This window comes from Macaca mulatta, chromosome 4 (assembly GCF_049350105.2).
Source record: "Macaca mulatta isolate MMU2019108-1 chromosome 4, T2T-MMU8v2.0, whole genome shotgun sequence".
NCBI classification, from domain to species: Eukaryota; Metazoa; Chordata; class Mammalia; order Primates; family Cercopithecidae; genus Macaca; species Macaca mulatta.
This window is the reverse complement of record NC_133409.1, coordinates 110,428,543-110,449,169: the sequence shown is the minus strand read 5'-3', so window position 1 is coordinate 110,449,169 and position 20,627 is coordinate 110,428,543. Positions and strand designations below refer to the sequence as shown.

Below are 20,627 nucleotides of genomic sequence, written 5' to 3'. Positions count from 1 at the left end.
GAGGGAAACCCTTTAACCAGTTTCCATTTCTTGGTGTCTTGAAGTGTTCATCTTACTAAAGAATCAAACCGTGGTATAATCCAGAGGAAGAGCATCCCTCATCCTGGCAGCCCTGCTATACCACATCTGCTTATCCATAGTGAAAGAAACCATATTTTTAAGAAAATATGAAATACAGAGATGAAAACTGTTTTAGAGCAAATGATCTTAAATAAAAAGAAGGTTGCATACTCATTTTAAATGATTTTAATTTTCTGAATATTATGTTCCAACTCAAGATATTGCACAATGCTTTAATATTACACTTGTTATTTTTCTCACACTAGTGAGATTTTGATAAACATAATTGACTTTGGAAGTAACAGAGAATGTTTTCATTGGTTAAATAATTTCAATGACCTGTGAGGAACTGAAAGCAAGCTATTACATTCATATAAAAGATAAGTATATATCCATAAATTCACTTGGATTCAATGAAAAATAAACTCATGTACTTGATAAAACTTAAAGGAAACAAAATTTTTAATGGTGCAAAAATAGAATGTATTTCTTAAAGTTTTCAGTGTACTTTTGCTTTTGAAAACCCTTAGACCTAAAAGAATTCTAAGAATATCAGGCCACATTATAAACCCCTTATTTGTAGAAGCAAACAGTTGATAATTTTAAAACAAAATCTAGATTAAATAAATATAGTTCTTCATTATTAAAATAACAAAATCTATGATGGTAAGGTAAAATTTCCCTAAATAATATAAACAAAAAAGGACACCAGAAAATAAATGTATCATGTTATGGCATCTTTAAACATTTCTGTTCAAATGTATGGATCTACAGCATTTTCCCTAGGTAACACACACAGTTGTTATCACATTATTATGGAATAAATGCTGAAAAATTAAGAAAAAAATACTAATGGTCACTAGGCCAAAGTCAATTCCAAAAAACTCTCAATTTTTATAAACTTTTATTATAGTGATTTTTATTGTATTACAACAATTTTTTTCTTTTTTTGCTTTGCTTTGTGATTCATATTTTTAGCAGAGGCATAGCACTGGAGATAAAGAAGAGGAAATATGCCTCAGGTGCCAGTTGTGTTTTTTTAACTACCATTTTGCACTTTTGCTATTTTTAGACTTGTTGCTTATCAGATTCGTGAACACACCCTACTTTTGCTTTTTTTTTTTTTTTTTTTTTTTTAAATTCATTTCCAGGAAAACTCAACCACAGCATTAGGAGAAAAGGCAAAAACTTTACATTGCCTGATACACCATTTTTTCTTGCTCTGCCACTGATTTTTAGTAGCTGTGTATTACTGAAGTAGTGTTATTGTCTCTATTAATGCTTAGAGATTACACACCATAAATTTTTTTATGGTCATCCTAAGATACAATGAATTCTTCACATTTTGTGAAAATCATAGGCATCTGACAGCTGGTGTATTTATCTACTATCTTCACCAAACTCGAATATTTTATAAAATACTTGAGAAAAGCTCTCTACCAAAGATATCCTCATGAAACACTCTCTTATCAGAAAGAAAAGGGTAAAATTACGGATTACTTCTTGAACTAGAAACACTGATTATGATTATATTTCAGAAAACAGTTACAATTATTTCATTAAAAATGATTCTCATTTAGATTGATGATTGGAGACTTATTTACAAGGAAAGATAGAGAAATTTTATGAGCCTAGGATTGTGCCAGGATTGCATGTGAGGGCAGTTTTTTCAAATGGATATGCATGTTGAGATGTGACTATTTATGATCTTATTTTCTTATTCATTAGATAAGGAGATGATCAGTGTTTTCTGGGTTTTTTTGTTGTTGTTAATTTTGCATATTCTCTTATTTCAAAATTAATCTAATTAATTTTATTTGTGTGTCGCCCAGATTGCTTTTGGGTTTAAACAGAGGACTTAATCATAGCATGGACAGAAAAAGCTCAGCATCTATCTAAATGACTCTAATTGCACCATCATCCTCATTGTTCTTGTAAGTTCCAAGTTCATTATAAATCCAGGGAGGAAAAAACCCTTCAAATCCAAATATACATACATTTCTTATAGTATTTTAATTTAAATCAAGAAGTATTTAAAATCTTATCCTCTAACATTTTCACTATTAGTATAATAAAATTCCCACAAGTTGAGAAAGTTATTTGCTTCAAATACAAATCTAATATATCAGAATAATTTTGCCATCAGAGGTACAAACATTGGCAAATAGGATACTTAACTGTGAGTCAAAAAATATAACAGTCTAACTAAAACACTTTTCTAATTGAAAATGTCATTACAGTCAACATTTTCAGAAAACAAAACCCAGTAACAATTCTAAAAATCTTCACACATACACACTCCAGTTTTCTTAGTAACCAAAATTCTGGAAGATTATGTGATGTTTTCACAATCATTCAAGCTAGGGCAAGCCTACTGTAACATTTCTTTTACTTTTAAAAATTAAACATAATTTTAACATGTCATATAATTTACATGTTGAAAATGATTTGCCAATTTCCCAAGGTGTACCTTAAAACCTTCCAGGGTTAGATAGGGGAGGAAATCCAGCATTAATTTTTCTATTCCAGAGACTCAGTTTGGATGCCCGTGTGTGGGCTTCTGAAGCTGAGCACAACCTGTGGACTAGAGAAATGGGCCAGCAGTCCTCCTTGTGTGGCTTTTAGTTATCCTTGTGACACTCGGAAGCATGCTGTCTTTAATTTCAGTAAAGTTACATGATAAATGGTTTCCACATTCAGAAACTGATGTGTCAACTCTAATTTATCTTTAAAGTTATCTTTAAAGACCTTAATAAAAACATGTCCATATTAACAGTCTTTTTAAAAAAAAAAAAGTATATTACCAGGGTTTCAAGTTGGGACTTTAGATGCACATTTTCACATAAACCTAAATTCAACAGTAGCTCTGACATTGAGATTTCAGTAATGCATGTTGTGCTTTTTATCTTCAAAGAATATATTCTCATTGGCCGGGCGCGGTGGCTCAAGCCTGTAATCCCAGCACTTTGGGAGGCCGAGACGGGCGGATCACGAGATCAGGAGATCGAGACCATCCTGGCTAATACGGTGAAACCCCGTCTCTACTAAAAAATACAAAAAACTAGCCGGGCGAGGTGGCAGGCGCCTGTAGTCCCAGCTACTCGGGAGGCTGAGGCAGGAGAATGGCCGGAACCCGGGAGGCGGAGCTTGCAGTGAGCTGAGATCCGGCCACTGCACTCCAGCCTGGGCGACAGAGGAGACTCCGTCTCAAAAAAAAAAAAAAAAAAAAAAAGAATATATTCTCTAACCTACCTGTAGTTATGAAAGTCTTTCAGAATCAAGGGGAAAAAAGTTATCGATCCTGAGATTTCTTGTACTACTTTTTCTTTCTGGATTTTGGGGTTTTTGTGTGTGTGTGTGTATGGGTTTGTCTTTGTTTTGAGAGTCTCACTCTGCCACCCAGGCTGGAGTGCAGTGACACAATCATGGCTCACTGCAGCTTCCATCTCCTGGGCTCAAGTGATCCTCCCACCTCAGCCTCCCAAATAGCTAGGACTACAGGCAGGAGCAACCAGGCCCAGCTACCTTTTTTTTTTTTTTTTTTTTAAGTAACTCTCACTGTGTTGCCCAGGCTGATCCTGAACTCCTGGGCTTAAGTGATTCTCCCGCCTTGGCCTCCCAAAGTGCTGGGATTACAGGCATGACCCACCATGCCCAGTCTTATTTTTTAAAAAGATACTGACATTTTAGGTCTGTTTTTATATTCAAGTTTTGGTTGGATTAGATTGTGAGAACTAGCTTTATTTCACAGTCCTTATTATAAGTCGTATACATACAAGTAAATAATTCAATCAGAAGTGTAATTGAACTGTCAGTCGAAGCTGTTCTTATTACCCTCACTGGTTAAACTGGTACATCTCCTTTTATGAATTTGTTCTATATAAAAATCAATTCATCCAAGGTTTTTGGCCCAGAACACCAGAAAGAGCAACTATAGAAACTGATTTTTAGTATTTAAAATTAAGCTTTTAAGTCAGAGCATTATTTGTTAGTATTGAACCATGATCAGAACCATAGCATTGTACAAGCAATAGTAAAACCTCTTCCAGAATCTCCTGCTTCTAAGTTTTACCTCTTGAATTTACCTCAGGAAATATAGTTGTACTTTCTTTTTTTCAGAATTAACAAATTGATAAAAAGAAAATAATTATAGGTTACTATTTTGAATGCAACAATACCAACACTTTGAAGAACTGACAGTGTATTCTGTAGATATATGTGCCAGAGACTATGAAAAAGGGAAACACTTTAGGAAAAAAATTACATTACAAAATGTATTATAAAAAATAAGTTATACATCATGTGCCCATAGACCTGAAAGCTTTGCAAAAAGAAATTTCTTTTGGCACATAGATTGAATTGCTTTCTTGCTACATATTTTCATACTATCAGCAAGGCCATTTTCAGCTTTCACATTATATCCTTAAAAAAAAAAAATCACTGGAAGTAGTAAAATATTTCCAGTAGTGATCAGTAGCATGGAGGACCTTAGTCATGAATGAGGGCTGTCCATTCAATAGGGATTCAGAGGTCATACACACACCCAGTATGTGCTTGGTTTACCATTTCATCTGGAGTTCATTCGTAACTGGTGAATGATGATGCTTTCTATAAAGAGAAAAAAGACATGGCATTTTCAATTAAACTGAAACTGAGAATCAAGCTATATCATTTCACTAAAAGATCATAAATGTTAAATAACAAAACCAACAAAAACTGGTACATGAGGCTAATAGACGCTCCTGCATTACTGTTCTTGGGCAATGTCTTTATATTGGCATATGTACTTTACCTCGAAATTTCTTAAAGCCCTTTAGAAACTACGTCTAATGTTCTGACAATAGTAGATCAGTTTTAATCAAGGTAAGAACTGAAAACAAAGATAGTAATTACTATATACAAACCCCATAATGAGAAACCAGACTATTTCCTAGAAGTAACTAATCTTCCAGCCAAACTTTCTGTTCTTAACAATGTTTATAGCCCTTCAATTTCTTTGTGTGTGTGTGTGTGTGTGTGTGTGTATTAGAGTTTTAATGAGGAGATATTATTTCTAAGAAGTCAATAAATATAGGTGACTTACTTTTGTCTCTGACTGCTTCTTTTTTGCATAACTATATGTTTATTATTATTATTATTATTTTTGAGATTGAGTCTTGCTCTGTCACCCAGGCTGGAGTGCAGTGGCGCAGTCTCGGTTCGCTGCAAGCTCTGCCTCCCAGGTTCACACCATTCTCCTGCCTCAGCCTCCCGAGTAGCTGGGACTACAGGTGTCCGCTACCATGCCCAGCTAATTTTTTGTATTAGAGTAGAGACGGGGTTTCACCGTGTTAGTCAGGATGGTCTTAATCTCCTGACTTCGTGATCTGCCTGCCTCGACCCCCCTATATATTTTAAAATATAAATTTATTCTTATAAAAATAAATTTAAACTAGATTGAGATAGTAATTACAATAGTCCAGCACATTATGGATAATTAATATTTATATTCAGCTGGTTTTTCTTTTATAGTAACCTTTATGCCTTCATGAACATGTATCAGTATGACTCACTTCATTCATTTTTTGAGGCTGTATACAGTGCTAGGTAGGCATGGAACTACATGTATGACCAAATGAGACAGATTCCCAACATCACTGAGATTATACACAGCAGAGGAAAGAAAATTTTCAAACCTCAAATAGTTTCTTCACCTGAAAATTTTACTGTTAATACCTCCTTGTCAACATATGGTATATGTTGTGAGTACAGAAACTTATGTCAGGGTTTATCAATAACATGAAGAAATTTCTACCTATTATTTTCACATTAATCTCAAGTATCTAGTATTTAAGTTTTATTTTTACTTATGTAGTTAGTATATAAGTAAGCATTAACTAAATCATATTATGCCATAGACTTACAGGTTCATAGTAATTACACACAGTGCATGATTATCTGCCAAAAAGAAAATGTTTTCTTAATTTGGTGTCGTTAACTTTACCTCATGATGACCAATAGGTGGAGCTATTTCCATTTTGTCCCTCAGCCTTTTGGCTTGAATTTGAGGTAGATAAGAAAGCCAAGTAAGATGAAATATAGAATGTCTTATATACCTAAGAATATTTAGCTATGAAGGTTTTCTGAAGCTCTTAAGACATATATACTATATTGTACTATGCCAGAAGCCCTAATAAACCGTCTCATTTTTTTCATTGAAAAAATGTTCCAGCTTCAACCTCTTTAAATGCCTAAAAACATATCAAAATCTTCAGGCAAAAAAATTTAAATACTAATTAAATAACGTGTAGTTAAAAATTAGCATCCAAAATTAAAATGATGATTCTCACTACTTTAAAAAAAAAAAAAAAAGTTCTGTAGTAGATTCCAAATAGTAAAAAGACCCAGGTCTCAAATCTCCCTGGTAAAATTAAAGTATCTCCAATTTCCTTCCCTTAAGAAAGCATAGATAAAGAGTGAAATCAGAATTGTTCTTATTGTGGATGTAATTAAGAAATCTTTTGCCTTTGCTTCCACGGTACAAAATAAGGGAATTAGAGAGCATCTCAAAAATCCCTTTAAGGGTTAACATTTTGTATTACTACAATACCTTCTTTCTCCTTCAGTGTGCAGCAGTGGAAATTTACAAAATACTAGGATTAAGGCAATTTAGAGTTGTCTTGTCTTAATCCTAGCATTTTGCACAACTTAGTTGCCTTGTCTTTTTTTTTTTTTTTTTTTTTTTTTTTTGAGACGGAGTCTCCTCTGTCGCCCAGGCTGGAGTGCAGTGGCGCGATCTCGGCTCACTGCAAGCTCCGCCTCCCGGGTTCACGCCATTCTCCTGCCTCAGCCTCCTGAGTAGCTGGGACTACAGGCGCCCGCCACCGCGCCCGGCTAATTTTTTGTATTTTTAGTAGAGACGGGGTTTCACCGTGGTCTCGATCTCCTGACCTTGTGATCCGCCCGCCTCGGCCTCCCAAAGTGCTGGGATTACAGGCGTGAGCCACCGCGCCCGGCTAGTTGCCTTGTCTTAATCCTAGCGTTTCGAAATCTCCATCATAGTAATAAGGGTCCGTACACAGAAGAAACAATGTCTTGGTGGACCAAAACATTTAATTACTGTATTTAAATTAGCAAACTCATAATCCTTGCATGCTATGTATGCTAATGCTATTAATCAGATTGTGTTATTAAATCAAATGTCTCAGAAATATTTGATAATGCTAAATAAGAGTTTATCTTATATAAATTGTACTTTAATAAAAGGTGGTATTTAATATTTATGTACATAAACTTTATTTAAACAAATACAATTAAGCCCCAAATTATGTTGTTTATATGGAGATATACTTCATTTTATTTCTAGAGATAGTGAAATAAAATCTATATGATATTGGCTGTATTAATTGAAACTTATTAAACAGATTTACTAAATCTATAGTTGCTTATTAGCTATGTTTTCCCCAAGTCTCAACTGAACTTACTCAAATAAGAATCACCCAGCCAATACACAAAATTGTGAGAAATTTTTAAAATGTTGCTTTAAAGCCGGGCTTGGTGGCTCACGCCTGTAATCCCAGCACTTTGGGATGATGAAGCAGGTGGATCACTTGAGGTCAGGAGTTCAAGACCAGTCTGGCCAACATGGTGAAACCCCATCTCTACTAAAAATACAAGAAATTAGTTGGGCACGGTGGCATGCACCTGTAATCCCAGTTACTCTGGAGGCTGAGGCGGGAGAACAGCTTGAATCCAGGAGGCAGAAGTTGCAGTGAGCCGAGATGGCACCACTGCACTCCAGCCTAGGGGACAGAGCGAGACTCAGTCTCAAAAAAAAATACTGCTTTCAGCCATTACATTTTGAAGTAACTCATTATACAGTAAAATTGTCTGAGGTACATGCAGTCCATGTTGCCAGCAAAAAAAAAAATTAAATACATTTTTAAAAATTAGTGCTTTGGGGATTAATGCCATTCTTTATGTAAAAAAAAGAGACACTTGATTTCCCAAGTCTCTTCCTGTCTTTTTATATATAGTACAATAAAATAATGTTGTAAATCTTATGAAGTTACAGATTCAATGAGCAAATTTTATTCCATCTCCTACTGTCTTCATTTCATCCCAGAACAAGATTCAAATATAGGTCATTTGGGGCCTCTAAAATAACCTCAGTAAAATCAGGTATATTTTTCATAACTTTTCTTCTTACAGATCATAATTTTGCACAAGTATCATAATTTTTCTTCTTACAGATACCACTTTTCTGACAATAGTGATTTGGAGAGCACTTTATAGGCAGATTGGAACCAAAGACCATAGGTATTTACCACCTCTGTCAGCAAACTCAAAATAACAAAGCACTTAAATTTGGGGCCCTCTGATATGAAGATGTTTAGTAACATAATTTCCTTTTTTTCCTAATTGAAAGTTTAAAAAACTCTAAATTTCAATGAACATATACATATGAGACACTGAGTTTTTATATATTTTTGACATTAGTGGCTTATACAGCGTACTTAGAGACAATTTCCCCTATATGTTTCTCTCTAGTGTTACCTTGATGTTTTTTCTTTAAGAAAACTTCAGGTAACACATTAAATACATTATTTGTTATTATGACATTATTGTGAAATGGTATAGTTTTTATTAAGTCTTTTAGTACACTAGCTATTGGATAACTTCCTGGAAAGGAAGTTCAACATGTTATCAATTCCTAATTACACTTGATTTCTGAGCTTACTAAATATTTATCCTCCTTGGGTGGTATCCCAAAACTACTAGCCAGTCATATGACTTGAGATCCAAAGCTGTATGCATGAGAGAGGATTTGGGGAGGCATTTGGGGGAGAATGTCTCCTGAGTGCAGAGTGAGGCAACCTCACAACAAATTAGAATTCTGTTTCCTCCCAGGAGGTCTCCTTGGCTGTAGAGTGGGAAAGATGTACTCCCTAAAAAACCAATACCTCCCTCCCAAGTAATTCATGTTTATACACTGCCAAACACTGCAAAGGAACACTTGAGCTCTAAATTAAAAACAAACAAACAAAACATTCTTCTCTAGCAAATAAGGCCACATCACTTTAATAACTAGCCTCTAAGCTCACATACTAAAGACAAAACATACCAGAAATTCAACTTATAACAAGATGTTACATCAGCAAAGGAGGACTGCTTTATCCATAGGAAGCTGTACACCAAGTTACAGAACAAAAACATGTCCTCTTGGATTTTGCATCAGTTTGCCTATATATAGCCTGCTTCCCATGTTCTGTGGCCCCCTACCCACCAGGGGCTCTGCCTAGAGGTACCAGGTTAGGGCTTGCTATTCTTCCCCTCCCCCGACCAACTACCAAACATCAGCTTTGAACCTACTGGCCTCAGAACAACTTGTCCAGTGCAAAAATGCCCTACATTCTATATACCGTTCAGAAGTACTTAGATATGATTTACTTTTAAGTTTCTCATTTTCATAAACTGCTTCAGGGTTCAATCCTGTTATTATCACATTCAGAAATTAATCAGAGTTCTGTTAAAACATCTGTTTTAAATAGGAAGTTCAAGAAACTTCCTCTCTTGACTTGGACTTGTATTCCTCTTTTGGATTCAGATCAGCTAATTAAAAATACTTCCGCTAATAGGTTCTGTCATTTGCTCTAGGAAACTTTTGAACCAGATGATACAAACTCTCTTGGGAGTTCTCAACCACCTAATAGTTTATTTGCTTCCTTCCAGCAGATTTCCCACTCTACCATCAGCCCAAATTATCCCCTTACCTCCCCAGGATGCAGAAGTCACCAATAATCACAGTCATAACTGATAAATTCTTTTTTGGCAAGCTAATTTCTTATCTCCAGCATAGATTGCTGTTTTACAGATACAAGCAAATTTGAATTAGTTCCCATATGTAACGTTAACTATAAATAAAAACCAAGTAATGGAAAAATAGGAAAGTATTTGAGCAAAGCATGCGGAGGTTCTACTTTTTTTTTTTTTTTTATACCAAAAACACCTTTATTCTTGTCTTCAAAGAAGAAGCTCTTTTCTTCTTTTTCCAGGATAATCATGATTAACTTACAAAAATGGGTACACACCTTCAAAGCACTTCCCTTTAACGGGAAACTTAGCTTTATGGGATTTAAACATTAGAAGGTGGGGGGAAAAATTCCATTTTCTTGTCATTAAGAGACAAAACAGAATCTAGCATAAGTCAAGGAAACTCATTCACACTTCAGGTCCTTCTCCTCCAGGAACCAGCATTGTTATATTATTTCCATTTAGCAAAATCTGGTCTAATTTAGTAATCCTTCTTCCTTATGGTGTGATTTCAAACTCAGTGACATCTTCCAGTACCATATTGACAAAGTCATCAAATCCTAGAAGAGTACCAACAATTTCCTTATCACTCTTCATCACAATGTGAATTCTTGATCCTATACATTTGTCCATAAGCTCTAATGGCAGCAGCTGTGATGGGTTGGTAGTAGCGTTAGCCGCCGTGGCTACGCCGGAAGTGGGTTCTACTCTTTTAAACACAGATGGTAAATACCTAGGTTATTCTAAGTCTATGGCTAGTCACAGAATAGCATGCAAAATAACATTATGTGTGAAAACTGAGGTCACTGCACTTTTTAAATGAGGACAACAATATTCAAAATATCATTATAAGAACTTTTTCACATAGTTTCTATATAAATATCTTAGTAGTTAAAAATCATTTAGTAGTATTATTTTAACCCAGTGAGTATGAGTGTTTCAATCTATATATGTATGTACACTTTACTCACTTGAAGTAGTTTCATCATATGAAATAATGAATAATGTACTAGGAGAAACTGAAAGAACTGATTTTTTGGTCCTGGTCTTATCATTAATAAGATGGTTAGACATCTGTATGCCTCAGGGCTTTTTTAAAAGGGTTTGTTGCTGTTTGCCTTCTTTAGTAATAGATAATTATCCTCTTGATCTCTAAGGTCTACTTCAGTTCTAACCAGTTCTGTGATTTTGCATATATGTAGCATTAGCAGAAGTAGAGAGGCCAAAAGTACTTTTACCAGATAAGTAATTAATCATTAGATCTTAGGAAAAGCATTGTAGCAGGATCTTGTAAGGTGCTTGCTAAACAATAGTGAAGCATATTATATTACGACTCTAAGGGAGAATGCCAGAATCATAAAAAATTATAGCTCCATGCTAAATCATAGGCCAAGGTAGGGTGATATGCCAAAGGTTACACAACCTTTTGGTGGTAGAAAAGAGTGTGGCTCCAGTCCCATGGTTTTCAGTTCTCTCAGGTATCGAGTCCATTTTTCAGCAGCCCTTCTTCTCTGGATATTCACCCTAATATCTATCCTAAATCTAAATCCTGCTTTTTGGTGGTGTTTGGTCCTTTAAAATGAGAGCCTCTAATCCTATTTTGAGGGTCCTTCATGAACTTGAAGAGCATGAGACAAACCCCTGAAACCTCCTCGTTCTTGAAGTGCCTTTGTGTTCAGCTGGGGGAGTTGGAAAGGGTGAGGAAAGGGCCATTTGTAACTCATGCATGTACTGTGTGTTTATACTTCACAGAAAGCTCTCAGGCCCTTTCTTCGCAGGCATGGTGGCTTCTGAGGTGAGAACTCCCCAGTCCAGGACTCCTGGCTGTTTTGCATCCATCACCTGCTGTTGTGCCTTTGGAGGGAAATAGAAGTAACTTTCACCACCCAAAAATGACAGTACCTGGACTTCCTGTAATTCTGCCACCTCATTACCTGCATGTTCTCACACAGGACTTGTTAGCTGCTTCCATGTCATTCTCACTGGTTTGTGTTGCAAAGAGAGGAATCAGAAATAGCTCTTGCTTGCCCAACTTTCTGCCATTTTTCAGCTGCTAGTTTTGTTTATCTACAGTGAGTGCCAAGCTTTCTACAGCAGTGGACAGGCCTTTAAACCCCAGGATAGATTCTGAAATAATTGTTTATCTTCCTAGAAGAGGTAATGTTCGTAAAATAGTCTTTGAACAGAGAAGGACACATCTGCCAAAAGAAAAATAGGAGAAAGGGCAATTCAGGGAGAAGGAACAAACTGAGCAAGTCAAGGACGGGTGGCATGGCCTGACAGTCAAGCAATTATTTAAGCCTGGAGTGTGGGGGTCCTGCCAAGGGAAGGGAAAGGTGCTCAGAAGAATGGAGAAGTAGAGCCCAGTCACAGAGTGCCTCAAGTACATAGCATTGTATTCTGTGAGTAATGAGGAACTTTTGGGGGGTTTTCAAATAGAGATGATTATGATATGATATGATTTGATATGATATGATATGATCAACTTGCACTTTGGAAAACTGCAAGAATGAAAAATGAATCCTAGAGTTTTGAGACTGGAGATTACAAGACCAATTAGGTGGGTATCAGAGTAACCCAGATGAAAAGTAGTTAAAACCCTCAATTTAGGCCATGGTAGGGGAAATGGAGAGGAGCAATCAGCTGCTAGAGATGTTAGTGAATAAGCAGGACTTGCTGAATGAGGGCAGAAGGAGAAGGAGAAGCATAGATGGCTACCAGGTTTCTAGCTTGAGAGACTGAATGGGTCAGGATATCCCTGTTGAGATGGAGAATAATAAGAGAAGGAGAAGATTTGGAGGAAGACGGGGCAGTATTGAAAATGGTTTTTGGACAAGCTGATTTGGAAATACACACTATAAAGATGGATACACAGTTGGTGATAGAAGTTTGGGAGTCATCAGCATCTGGGTGTAGATGAAATAACCAGAGCCAGCTTGTAGAGCAAGAACATGGCTTTTGATAGAGATGTGGGAAACATCAATCCTTATTGTGTATATATAAAATAAGGAGCCAACAAGGGAAACTGAAGCAGAGCAAAGAGGTGAAAAAAGCAGCAAAGCAAATTAGATATCTTGGTCATTGAGGGAAAAGAGCACAGCCTAACTCTGCCTTGCCCTTACTAGAGACCAGAGTTTTGTTTTCTGGAAAAACTGACCTAAGAAGTTCTGGACCCAGACACAAGAATGGGCAGCAGACTGATTGCAGGGGAGTAAAAAGTTTATACCTTGAGCTGTGAGATTCTCATCTTACCTCCCCTAACCTGTTCCCAGAATTCAGATAGTCTGCCCCAGAAAGGTTACTGGAGGACTTTTCCCTTTAAAAACTATTAGAAGATGTAAAGAGGAAGAGAGAGAAAGCGAGAGAGTGAGAGAGAGAGAGGATAGATAGATGACTGATAGATAGAGAGATATATTAGATAGATGATAGATTAGACAGATGATAGGCAGATCGATAGATCAATAGATAAAAGAAGTTGAATATAAGCAATCAGGGAAACAGATAACTCAACATAGGCAAAAGGGCAACAACTGTGCAGCAGGCCTAGAAAACAACCAGTCCAGACTGAATATGGAAGCAGAAGGCTGAATAGGAAGGCTTCCAGGGAAAAATATGAAACTGCTGTGTTTAAGTGTTTGGAAAAATTACTGATAGGTGTTTGGCAAGTCTAATGGAGCATTTGAAAACATATATATATACATACATGGAAAACCAAGCAGATGAAAAATTAAAACAATTATTCTTTTGAAGGGGGAAATGTGGTAAGAGGAAGAGAGCAAAATCATAGTATACTACTTGGCTCAGCAGATAGTAATATTTATTTTTATTTATTTATTTTGAGACAGGGTCTTACTTTGTCACCCAAGTTGGAGTGCAGTGGCACTATCTCTCACTGCAACCTCTGCCTCTCAAGCTCAAGCAATCCTCCCACCTCGGCTTCCCGAGTAGCTGAGATTAAAGGGACACACCAACATGCCTGGCTAACTTTTTGTATTTTTGAGGCTGCAGTCTAAGTTTTGCCATGTCATCCAGGCTGGTCCGAAACTCCTGAGCTCAAGTTATTCAGCTGCCTCAGCCTCCCAGAGTGCTGGGATTACAGGCGTGAGCTACCGTGCTATATTTAAATTTAAATTTGCACTGCAAAACACATAAATATATAAATGTTGGCTGCTGATTTATCAAAAAGTTGAGGATGTAATCATATTGGGAAAATGAGAAAAAGGAAAGAGAAGGGATAAGTGAGAAGGTTAAACCTTCAACCATCAAAACAATAATGTGAAGACAAAAGAGATCTAAAATCTAGAAATAAAAAGTAACAGTATAAGCACCTTAGTTAGAAATATGGAGATAAATGCCAGAAGAAACAGCTAAGAACTGGAAGTGATTTTCTCCGGGGGACAAAACTGAGGCCTCAGGGAAATGGTAAGGAACATCTGTTTTCATTGTCTTTTAGCTCTGGCTTATATTTGAACTATGTATATGAATTTTTTTATTAAAAATAAAAAGTGATTAATGATAAATGGGAAGTGCGAGACTGGAGGCAGGAAATGTTGAGTGTTCTCTCAATAGCTCACCTTGGCATGGAAGGAGACTGGGCAGTAGCTATAGAGGACTGCATAGATGAAGGAGGAATTTTGCTAAAATGAGAGAGGTCAGAGGATAGCAAGTGAAAACGAGAAGTGGAAAGACCAGAGAACAAAGAAATAACCAACGATGACACCCTAAAGGAGACAGAAAGGAAACATTATCTAGGTTGGGGAAATTTTGGAATCATATCTTCCTATTTCTTGGGAAATCCTCTCTATGCCCATCTCCTCATTACTTGTTCTCTCTCTCTGCCTCCAGCCTCCAGTATAAATGTGCTCTTCATATCTATAACCCTGTGTTTTTCCCAACGAGGAAAGTCTCACCCTTTCCCCAGTATTCTGAATCTGGGGAATGAGAAATTTAAATATTTTTACATTTCATATTCTTAAACTTGTTTTCATGTCTCCGAAATTATACTCTTCCCACACTACACATGAAAGCTATTTTTCACTTCTTTCTTGAAGACATTTGAGTAAGAGCTCTGGGTACACCCTTAATGAATACCCTAAAATCTCTAGAGAGAGCTCGATTGCCGCCCATCAACCAGTCCTCACTGGAAATACAATTGAAACACCAGTAGAAACTGAATAACTTAAGCAGATGACCTAGATATATAGCTCACATGCAAAAAAAATAATAAACACTCTTGGGGCTATGTCCCATATCGAAACATTTCTGGAATCGTGCATGTAAGGTGGACACCACCATAGTGTGCTGAAATAGTCAGCACCTTACAATTATTCTCAGGCAGTGAAGACCAGGGTCTCCTCTGTAGCTGTGTAGGTCGTGTCCTGCACATCCCTAGAGGGTACCAACGCACTGAAGTCTGTGGAAATGACCCACCCTTCCCACCCCCAAGTCACCCACCATCCCAAGATTTCAGGGTGGGGCCTGAGCAACAGCTGTACACATCAGCCACAGTGAGACCCCTTTTACTTTACTATGTGGTACGTTTCAGGACAGAGAAAATATTGCAAACTTTTAATCCCATTCACCCCTACAAAAGCACATTAAATTGCATCTTAAAAGTACTGTCTTCACAAAGAGAAGTTGGATTTGTAATACATTTAGTCCTCCACCTCCTATCCCCAGTGGATTTTATTTCTAATGTGTGGCTTAAAGCAAAGCTATCCAATAAATATAGAGTGGGCTCTAAAATTACAAAGAAAAACTGTCATGGTGGTTGTTCTTTATCATTTCTGAAAAGCAAATCTGTGTTGTTCTGCCAAGTTTTTTTAGCAGTTGTACTTTGTGGGTGGCTCTATTCCAATATCTAGATGTATAAACATCCTGTACACGCACTGTTAAGCCTTCAGAGCACTCTCCTGTAGATGGTATGGACTTCCTGGAAGAAACACCATAAGCATGATGTGAGAAGGTAAAAGCAAAAACAGCAGCAAGTGGCAATAAGATTATGATAAAAGTCACTGAAGAATGGCAGGTGGAATCAAAAGGAATGTGGTGTTTTGTTCTTCTGACACCCTCATTTGCTCAAATACAATATGTTATGGTACAGTAACACTAAATACTTCACAAATGTCAGGTACACATTAGTAAAAACAGTGAATGTCTTCATTTTTGAAAGGGTTGAATGTTCACTTTATGAAAGAGGAAAAATCTTTAAAAAAAATGTAGTCAGTATTCCAAATGGCAATCTCTCTTGTTCAAATTTATCCAAAATCATAAAGCGTTCTTTCTCAGTCTCTCTCTCTCTCTCCTTTGACCTTGAAATCCCATTACTATGGCAGGTCTTTAACATGGCTCCTCAATTTTCTTTTTTTTCCTATTTTATTTTTTGAGACAGAGTCTCGCTCTGTCGCCCAGGCTGGAGTGCAGTGGCATCATCTTGGCTCACTGCAACCTCTGCCTCCCAGGATCAAGTAATTCTCCTGCCTCAGCCTCCTGAGTAGCTGGGATTACAGGCGCCCACGACCACACTTGGCTAATTTTTGTATTTTTAGTAGAGATGGGGTTTTGCCATGTTGGCCAGGCTGGTCTCGAACTCCTGGCCTCAAGTGATCCACCCACCTTAGCCTCCCAAAGTGCTGGGATTACAGGTGTGAACCACCATGCCTGGCTACTCAACATTTTGTAATACAATGTTGAGAACTGATGAGCAGTAGGCAACAGCGATCTGATTAAAGTGAATGTGAATACTATGAGGCATCTACATCTACCACCACTATACACAATTCAAGCCCAAGTTCTGCAAGCGATAGAAAATCTGGTGTGGAAAGGAACTCAGAGAAGAGCTTCATTATCATGACACATGTTGAATCATGAGATAAAAATCTAATCATACATCTTTTTTTTATAAAGAATTACGCTTTTTCCCAAATATCAAGAACAGGTGCTATCCATATAATTTTGGAACACTAACATACAAAAATGGAAAACTAAAAATCTGTGACATTTTGCTATTGTATTTTTGTAAAGTTCACTCAGTTGGCTCAAAACTGTCAGCAAAGGTGCAGCCTACATGAGATCTTGTGTGCTAAGCTGTGGGTTACTAGCCTTGAACTCATTTGTGGTTATGTGGCTATGAAGCACAAAGCCCACCTTAACATGGTTAATCTACAAATACACCTGGCATTTTGCATTCACACTCTACTCCATGCTTATTAAAACATGCCTAAAAATGAAAGAAACTGATTCAAACAAGAGTAAAACTGAGAGAAATAATCCACTTCTCCACACTACACACACGCACATACACACCCAAATCATGAACTGGTTTTACACTTGCAAATCTATACTTAATTGAGAAAAATATTTGAATTCAATTAAGATATGTATGATGTCATTTTTTCCCTTGGCATTAATGTATCAGAATTTACTTTCTGCTAGTTTCTATCCATCACAATCACTTTTGAGCTATAAAAGGCCATTTGGCAGCTCTTTTCAAACTATTCCACAATTTAAATCAATTGCACACTTGAATAGAGCACGAGTCTGACATTAATGATTTTAAAATTATTGCCTAAGAAATTGTGGGAATCTTATGGAGGGGCTAAAACTTCTACAGTACACACAGACACACACAAATAAGTAAAACTCTGTTCTTAGGATTCCATATTTCATTTCCATTTTATTACACATTCATATTATTTCCTGAAATCATCTTAGAACCTTTTGTTTTTGCAAAATTTTAGAGGTCCAGGCCCTGTGATAGCTATGTGATGTTTTTTTCCAGCACATAAAGCAAATTCATGATGTGAAAGAGGCAAATGACAATTGTTAAAGTATGTCTTATTTCATAATAGAATTTTTTTAATAAAAAATTATTGTGGGACAAGGTACATTAAATTTGGCTTGCAATTAGGAAATATGGGAGCCAGCCTTGAAGAGCATGTGGCTGAGTCCCCACATCTAACTGATGAGGAAACAGGCTCAGAGGGGTCTACTGATGGGTCCACTTGCTAGAAGCAAAACTGGAACTAGAAACCGCAGGAACTAGCCCTGGCTTCTAGGCAGCAAGCAATAGTTTTGCTAATTTTGTTCCCCAGCATCAAAGCAAATGCACAAAATAGGAAAGACACATGGTTATTAGTTGGTTATTTTATAAACACAATATTTAAAACTTAAATTAGTACATGTAAAGAACTGGCACAAACAGATGAAGGTTCACTTTCACGGCAGCAGTAGCATCTGCACAACATACCCCCTTAGCCACTGCCCTCAGCCCTTCCCCCCTCCGAGAGAGGTGGTGCTGCTGGCTGCAGATTTCTTCAGCTCTATTTTCATAGACTGAGTCTCAGCTCGAGGCTCGAATTTGGTCAGATTTCCTGCTCCTGGGGCTGCCACTACTGGCTTTCCTGCTTTCATACCTTTTGACATAGGAATGCGGGTGGGTGTAGGCCGCTGGGATGACCCGTCTTGTCCTGACTGTAAGAGAGAAAATACGTAGATACAAGGGAGATGTTGGTGAGTTTCCTCTGGATATGCCATCAATCTGAACATTAGTGGGACTCTTGCCACACAGGAACACCCACAGATGACCCTTCCCCAGATAAAATAATTGTGAGAAACTTGGAGTTGGTATCTAATCCACTCTGATTATCTCCCCTTCCCTTCTCTTAAAACAACTTTGCTTGAAACTTCCTTCTCTTCTGAAGCACTAACTCACCTCCTCTGCCCTTACTGAAGATGGCGTTAACTCCAGTTTCACAGAGGAAATATAGACCACCAGGCAAAAACTCAGGCAACTTTACTCCTACTGCTCCCTAAATTACCTCTACACTCCCTCCTTTCTTCCATTTCAGATGAAGCTACTCTCTTTTCACCTCCTAAAGACCTCAAAATCTTCACGTTATTGTCGCTGCTGACCACATCCTCCTTTTTAAAGTGCTGTGATTTCTTAGGACAGTCTCATCAATTCACCTCTCATATCTGATGACTCCTTTTCAATCTCTTGCTGGCTCCTTGTTCTCTACTTTGCCTGCCTTCTAAATGTGTCGCCATGTTCCATTCTCAGCCTCCTTTTAATGTTTAACATTCACCCTGAGAATTGCCTTAGTTATTACCTCATGTGTTCAAACCCTGGGACCCCTAGGCTTCGATGCCCTCTAGAAATGCAGATCCTTATTCCCAGCTACTCACTGGACATTTCTGATGTTCCCCAGACATCTCAAATATAACATGCCCCAAACATTACTTATCCTCTCTCCTAAACAGCTAGTCCCCCTAAAGTTTCTCATCTTATTCTCCCAGACAGCCAAATCATAAACCCAAGAGCCACACTCTCTACTCAATTTGTCATGAAATAGTTTTGATCATCTTCACTATATCTCTGTCCTCATTTTCACTATCTTAGTTCAAGCCTGCTCCATCATTAAGATAGAGAATTGCAACAGCATCCCTGTCCCTCCAAGTTATCCTTTAAACTGTTTTCCACACACATCTTTCTAAAACACAAACAATATGTTTTTCTCATGATCATTACCCTTTCAGTGGTTCCCTAATATCAATTTCATAATAAGACATGTATATGCCTCCCTTCAATATCCAACCCCAGTTTGCTTCCCTATTTTCTGCCCTTCCATTTTTTGCCCCATGCACAACTGGTAGCAGCACAATGGGATGCTCACAATTCCCCAAGCATGCCAGGCTCCTTCCCACTGTCGTGCCTTTGCACATGCTGTTCTGTCTACATACTCCTTCCCTTTTCCTTCTTGAAAATCCCTCTTTAACTGTGAAACCTCCACTTCTGTGAAGCCTTCTCCGTTGACTCCTGTGTACATATCTCTATCATAGAACCACTAAGTAGGTTCCAAACCTGTCTATTCCACTAAGTCAAGAACTTCTACAGTCTTCCTGGCATCCCAGCACCTAGCCCATGCCTAAAGTATAGTTGACACTCAACAAATGTTGACTAAATAAATGTACAAATGAACTACTCTCACTGTTCAAATTCTAAGAGGAGTATTCCAAACCTTTTGTTGTCCTTGATTTTATGAGATCTGATATACTTAAAATAGGTGGACCATTGAGAACTTAGAAATCTTAGACAGTTGCTTTGAAATGCCACTCATGTGTGAGGTTTAATCAGTAATCAAAAATGTCGATACAGAGGGTAGGGCTACCTTGATCTGACCCTTAAAAATGGTAAGAAAATGTTATGGCAGAAAATGTGCTCTAAGTTACAATGATTTATATCTCAAATATCTTTTTATAAAATGCAGCAGAAAGAAGCAAGACCCTACACAATCAAGCTGTGCTCCACGTTACCTAAAAAGCAGTATTGGATCACCTGAGGACAGTGAATAATTCTGAATCCTATTTGGCTCATGAGGAGCCAACCAGTAAAAGCTTTACTGGCAAAGCAATTAGTAATTCACACTTTGGAGCCTGCCTTGAGTGTATGTTTGTGCATAGAAAATTAAAGTAAATCATACTTTAATTGAAGTATTAAAGGAAAATAAGCCACAGTTTCTGTTTAAATTATGAGCTTCCTGTCTTTCTTAGGAGATTTCAATTTATGCTGTAGAACTTGTTCAGAGTCTAGAAATCATGATTTCTAGTTTATTAGCTTAAGTTAACATCTAAACAGTACAAGCTCTTCTATAATTACATTTGCCAGGTTGCCACCAATAAATGAAGACAATCACTGGAAGTATTTTGAAAAATATAATTTATAATTTATTTATTTATTTACTTTTTTGAGACAGGGTCTCACTCTGTCACCCAGG

General features: G+C 37.2%; 1 protein-coding gene and 1 pseudogene across 10 annotated transcripts in view; both read right to left on the bottom strand.

The window, feature by feature from the left end:
- Nucleotides 1-4,165: 4,165 nt before the first annotated feature.
- Nucleotides 4,166-20,627, bottom strand: part of FILIP1 (filamin A interacting protein 1) — a 199,184-nt gene continuing 182,722 nt past the window's right edge. For 3 of the 9 annotated variants that reach the window (XM_001113175.5, XM_077999745.1, XM_077999742.1), the window contains exon 6: nucleotides 17,502-18,324. In XM_001113175.5, the coding sequence (XP_001113175.3) occupies nucleotides 18,118-18,324 (207 nt within the window). In that variant the 3' untranslated portion in view covers nucleotides 17,502-18,117. Of the gene's footprint in view, nucleotides 4,669-17,501; nucleotides 18,325-20,627 lie in introns of those variants that run through there. The other 6 variants (XM_077999744.1, XM_077999743.1, XM_015136795.3 and 3 more) reach the window with 3 other exon arrangements.
- On the bottom strand, nucleotides 10,020-14,978 carry LOC106998001 (U6 snRNA-associated Sm-like protein LSm5 pseudogene; annotated as a pseudogene). Its single transcript, XR_013416315.1, has one exon. The product of XR_013416315.1 is annotated as a U6 snRNA-associated Sm-like protein LSm5 pseudogene (transcript).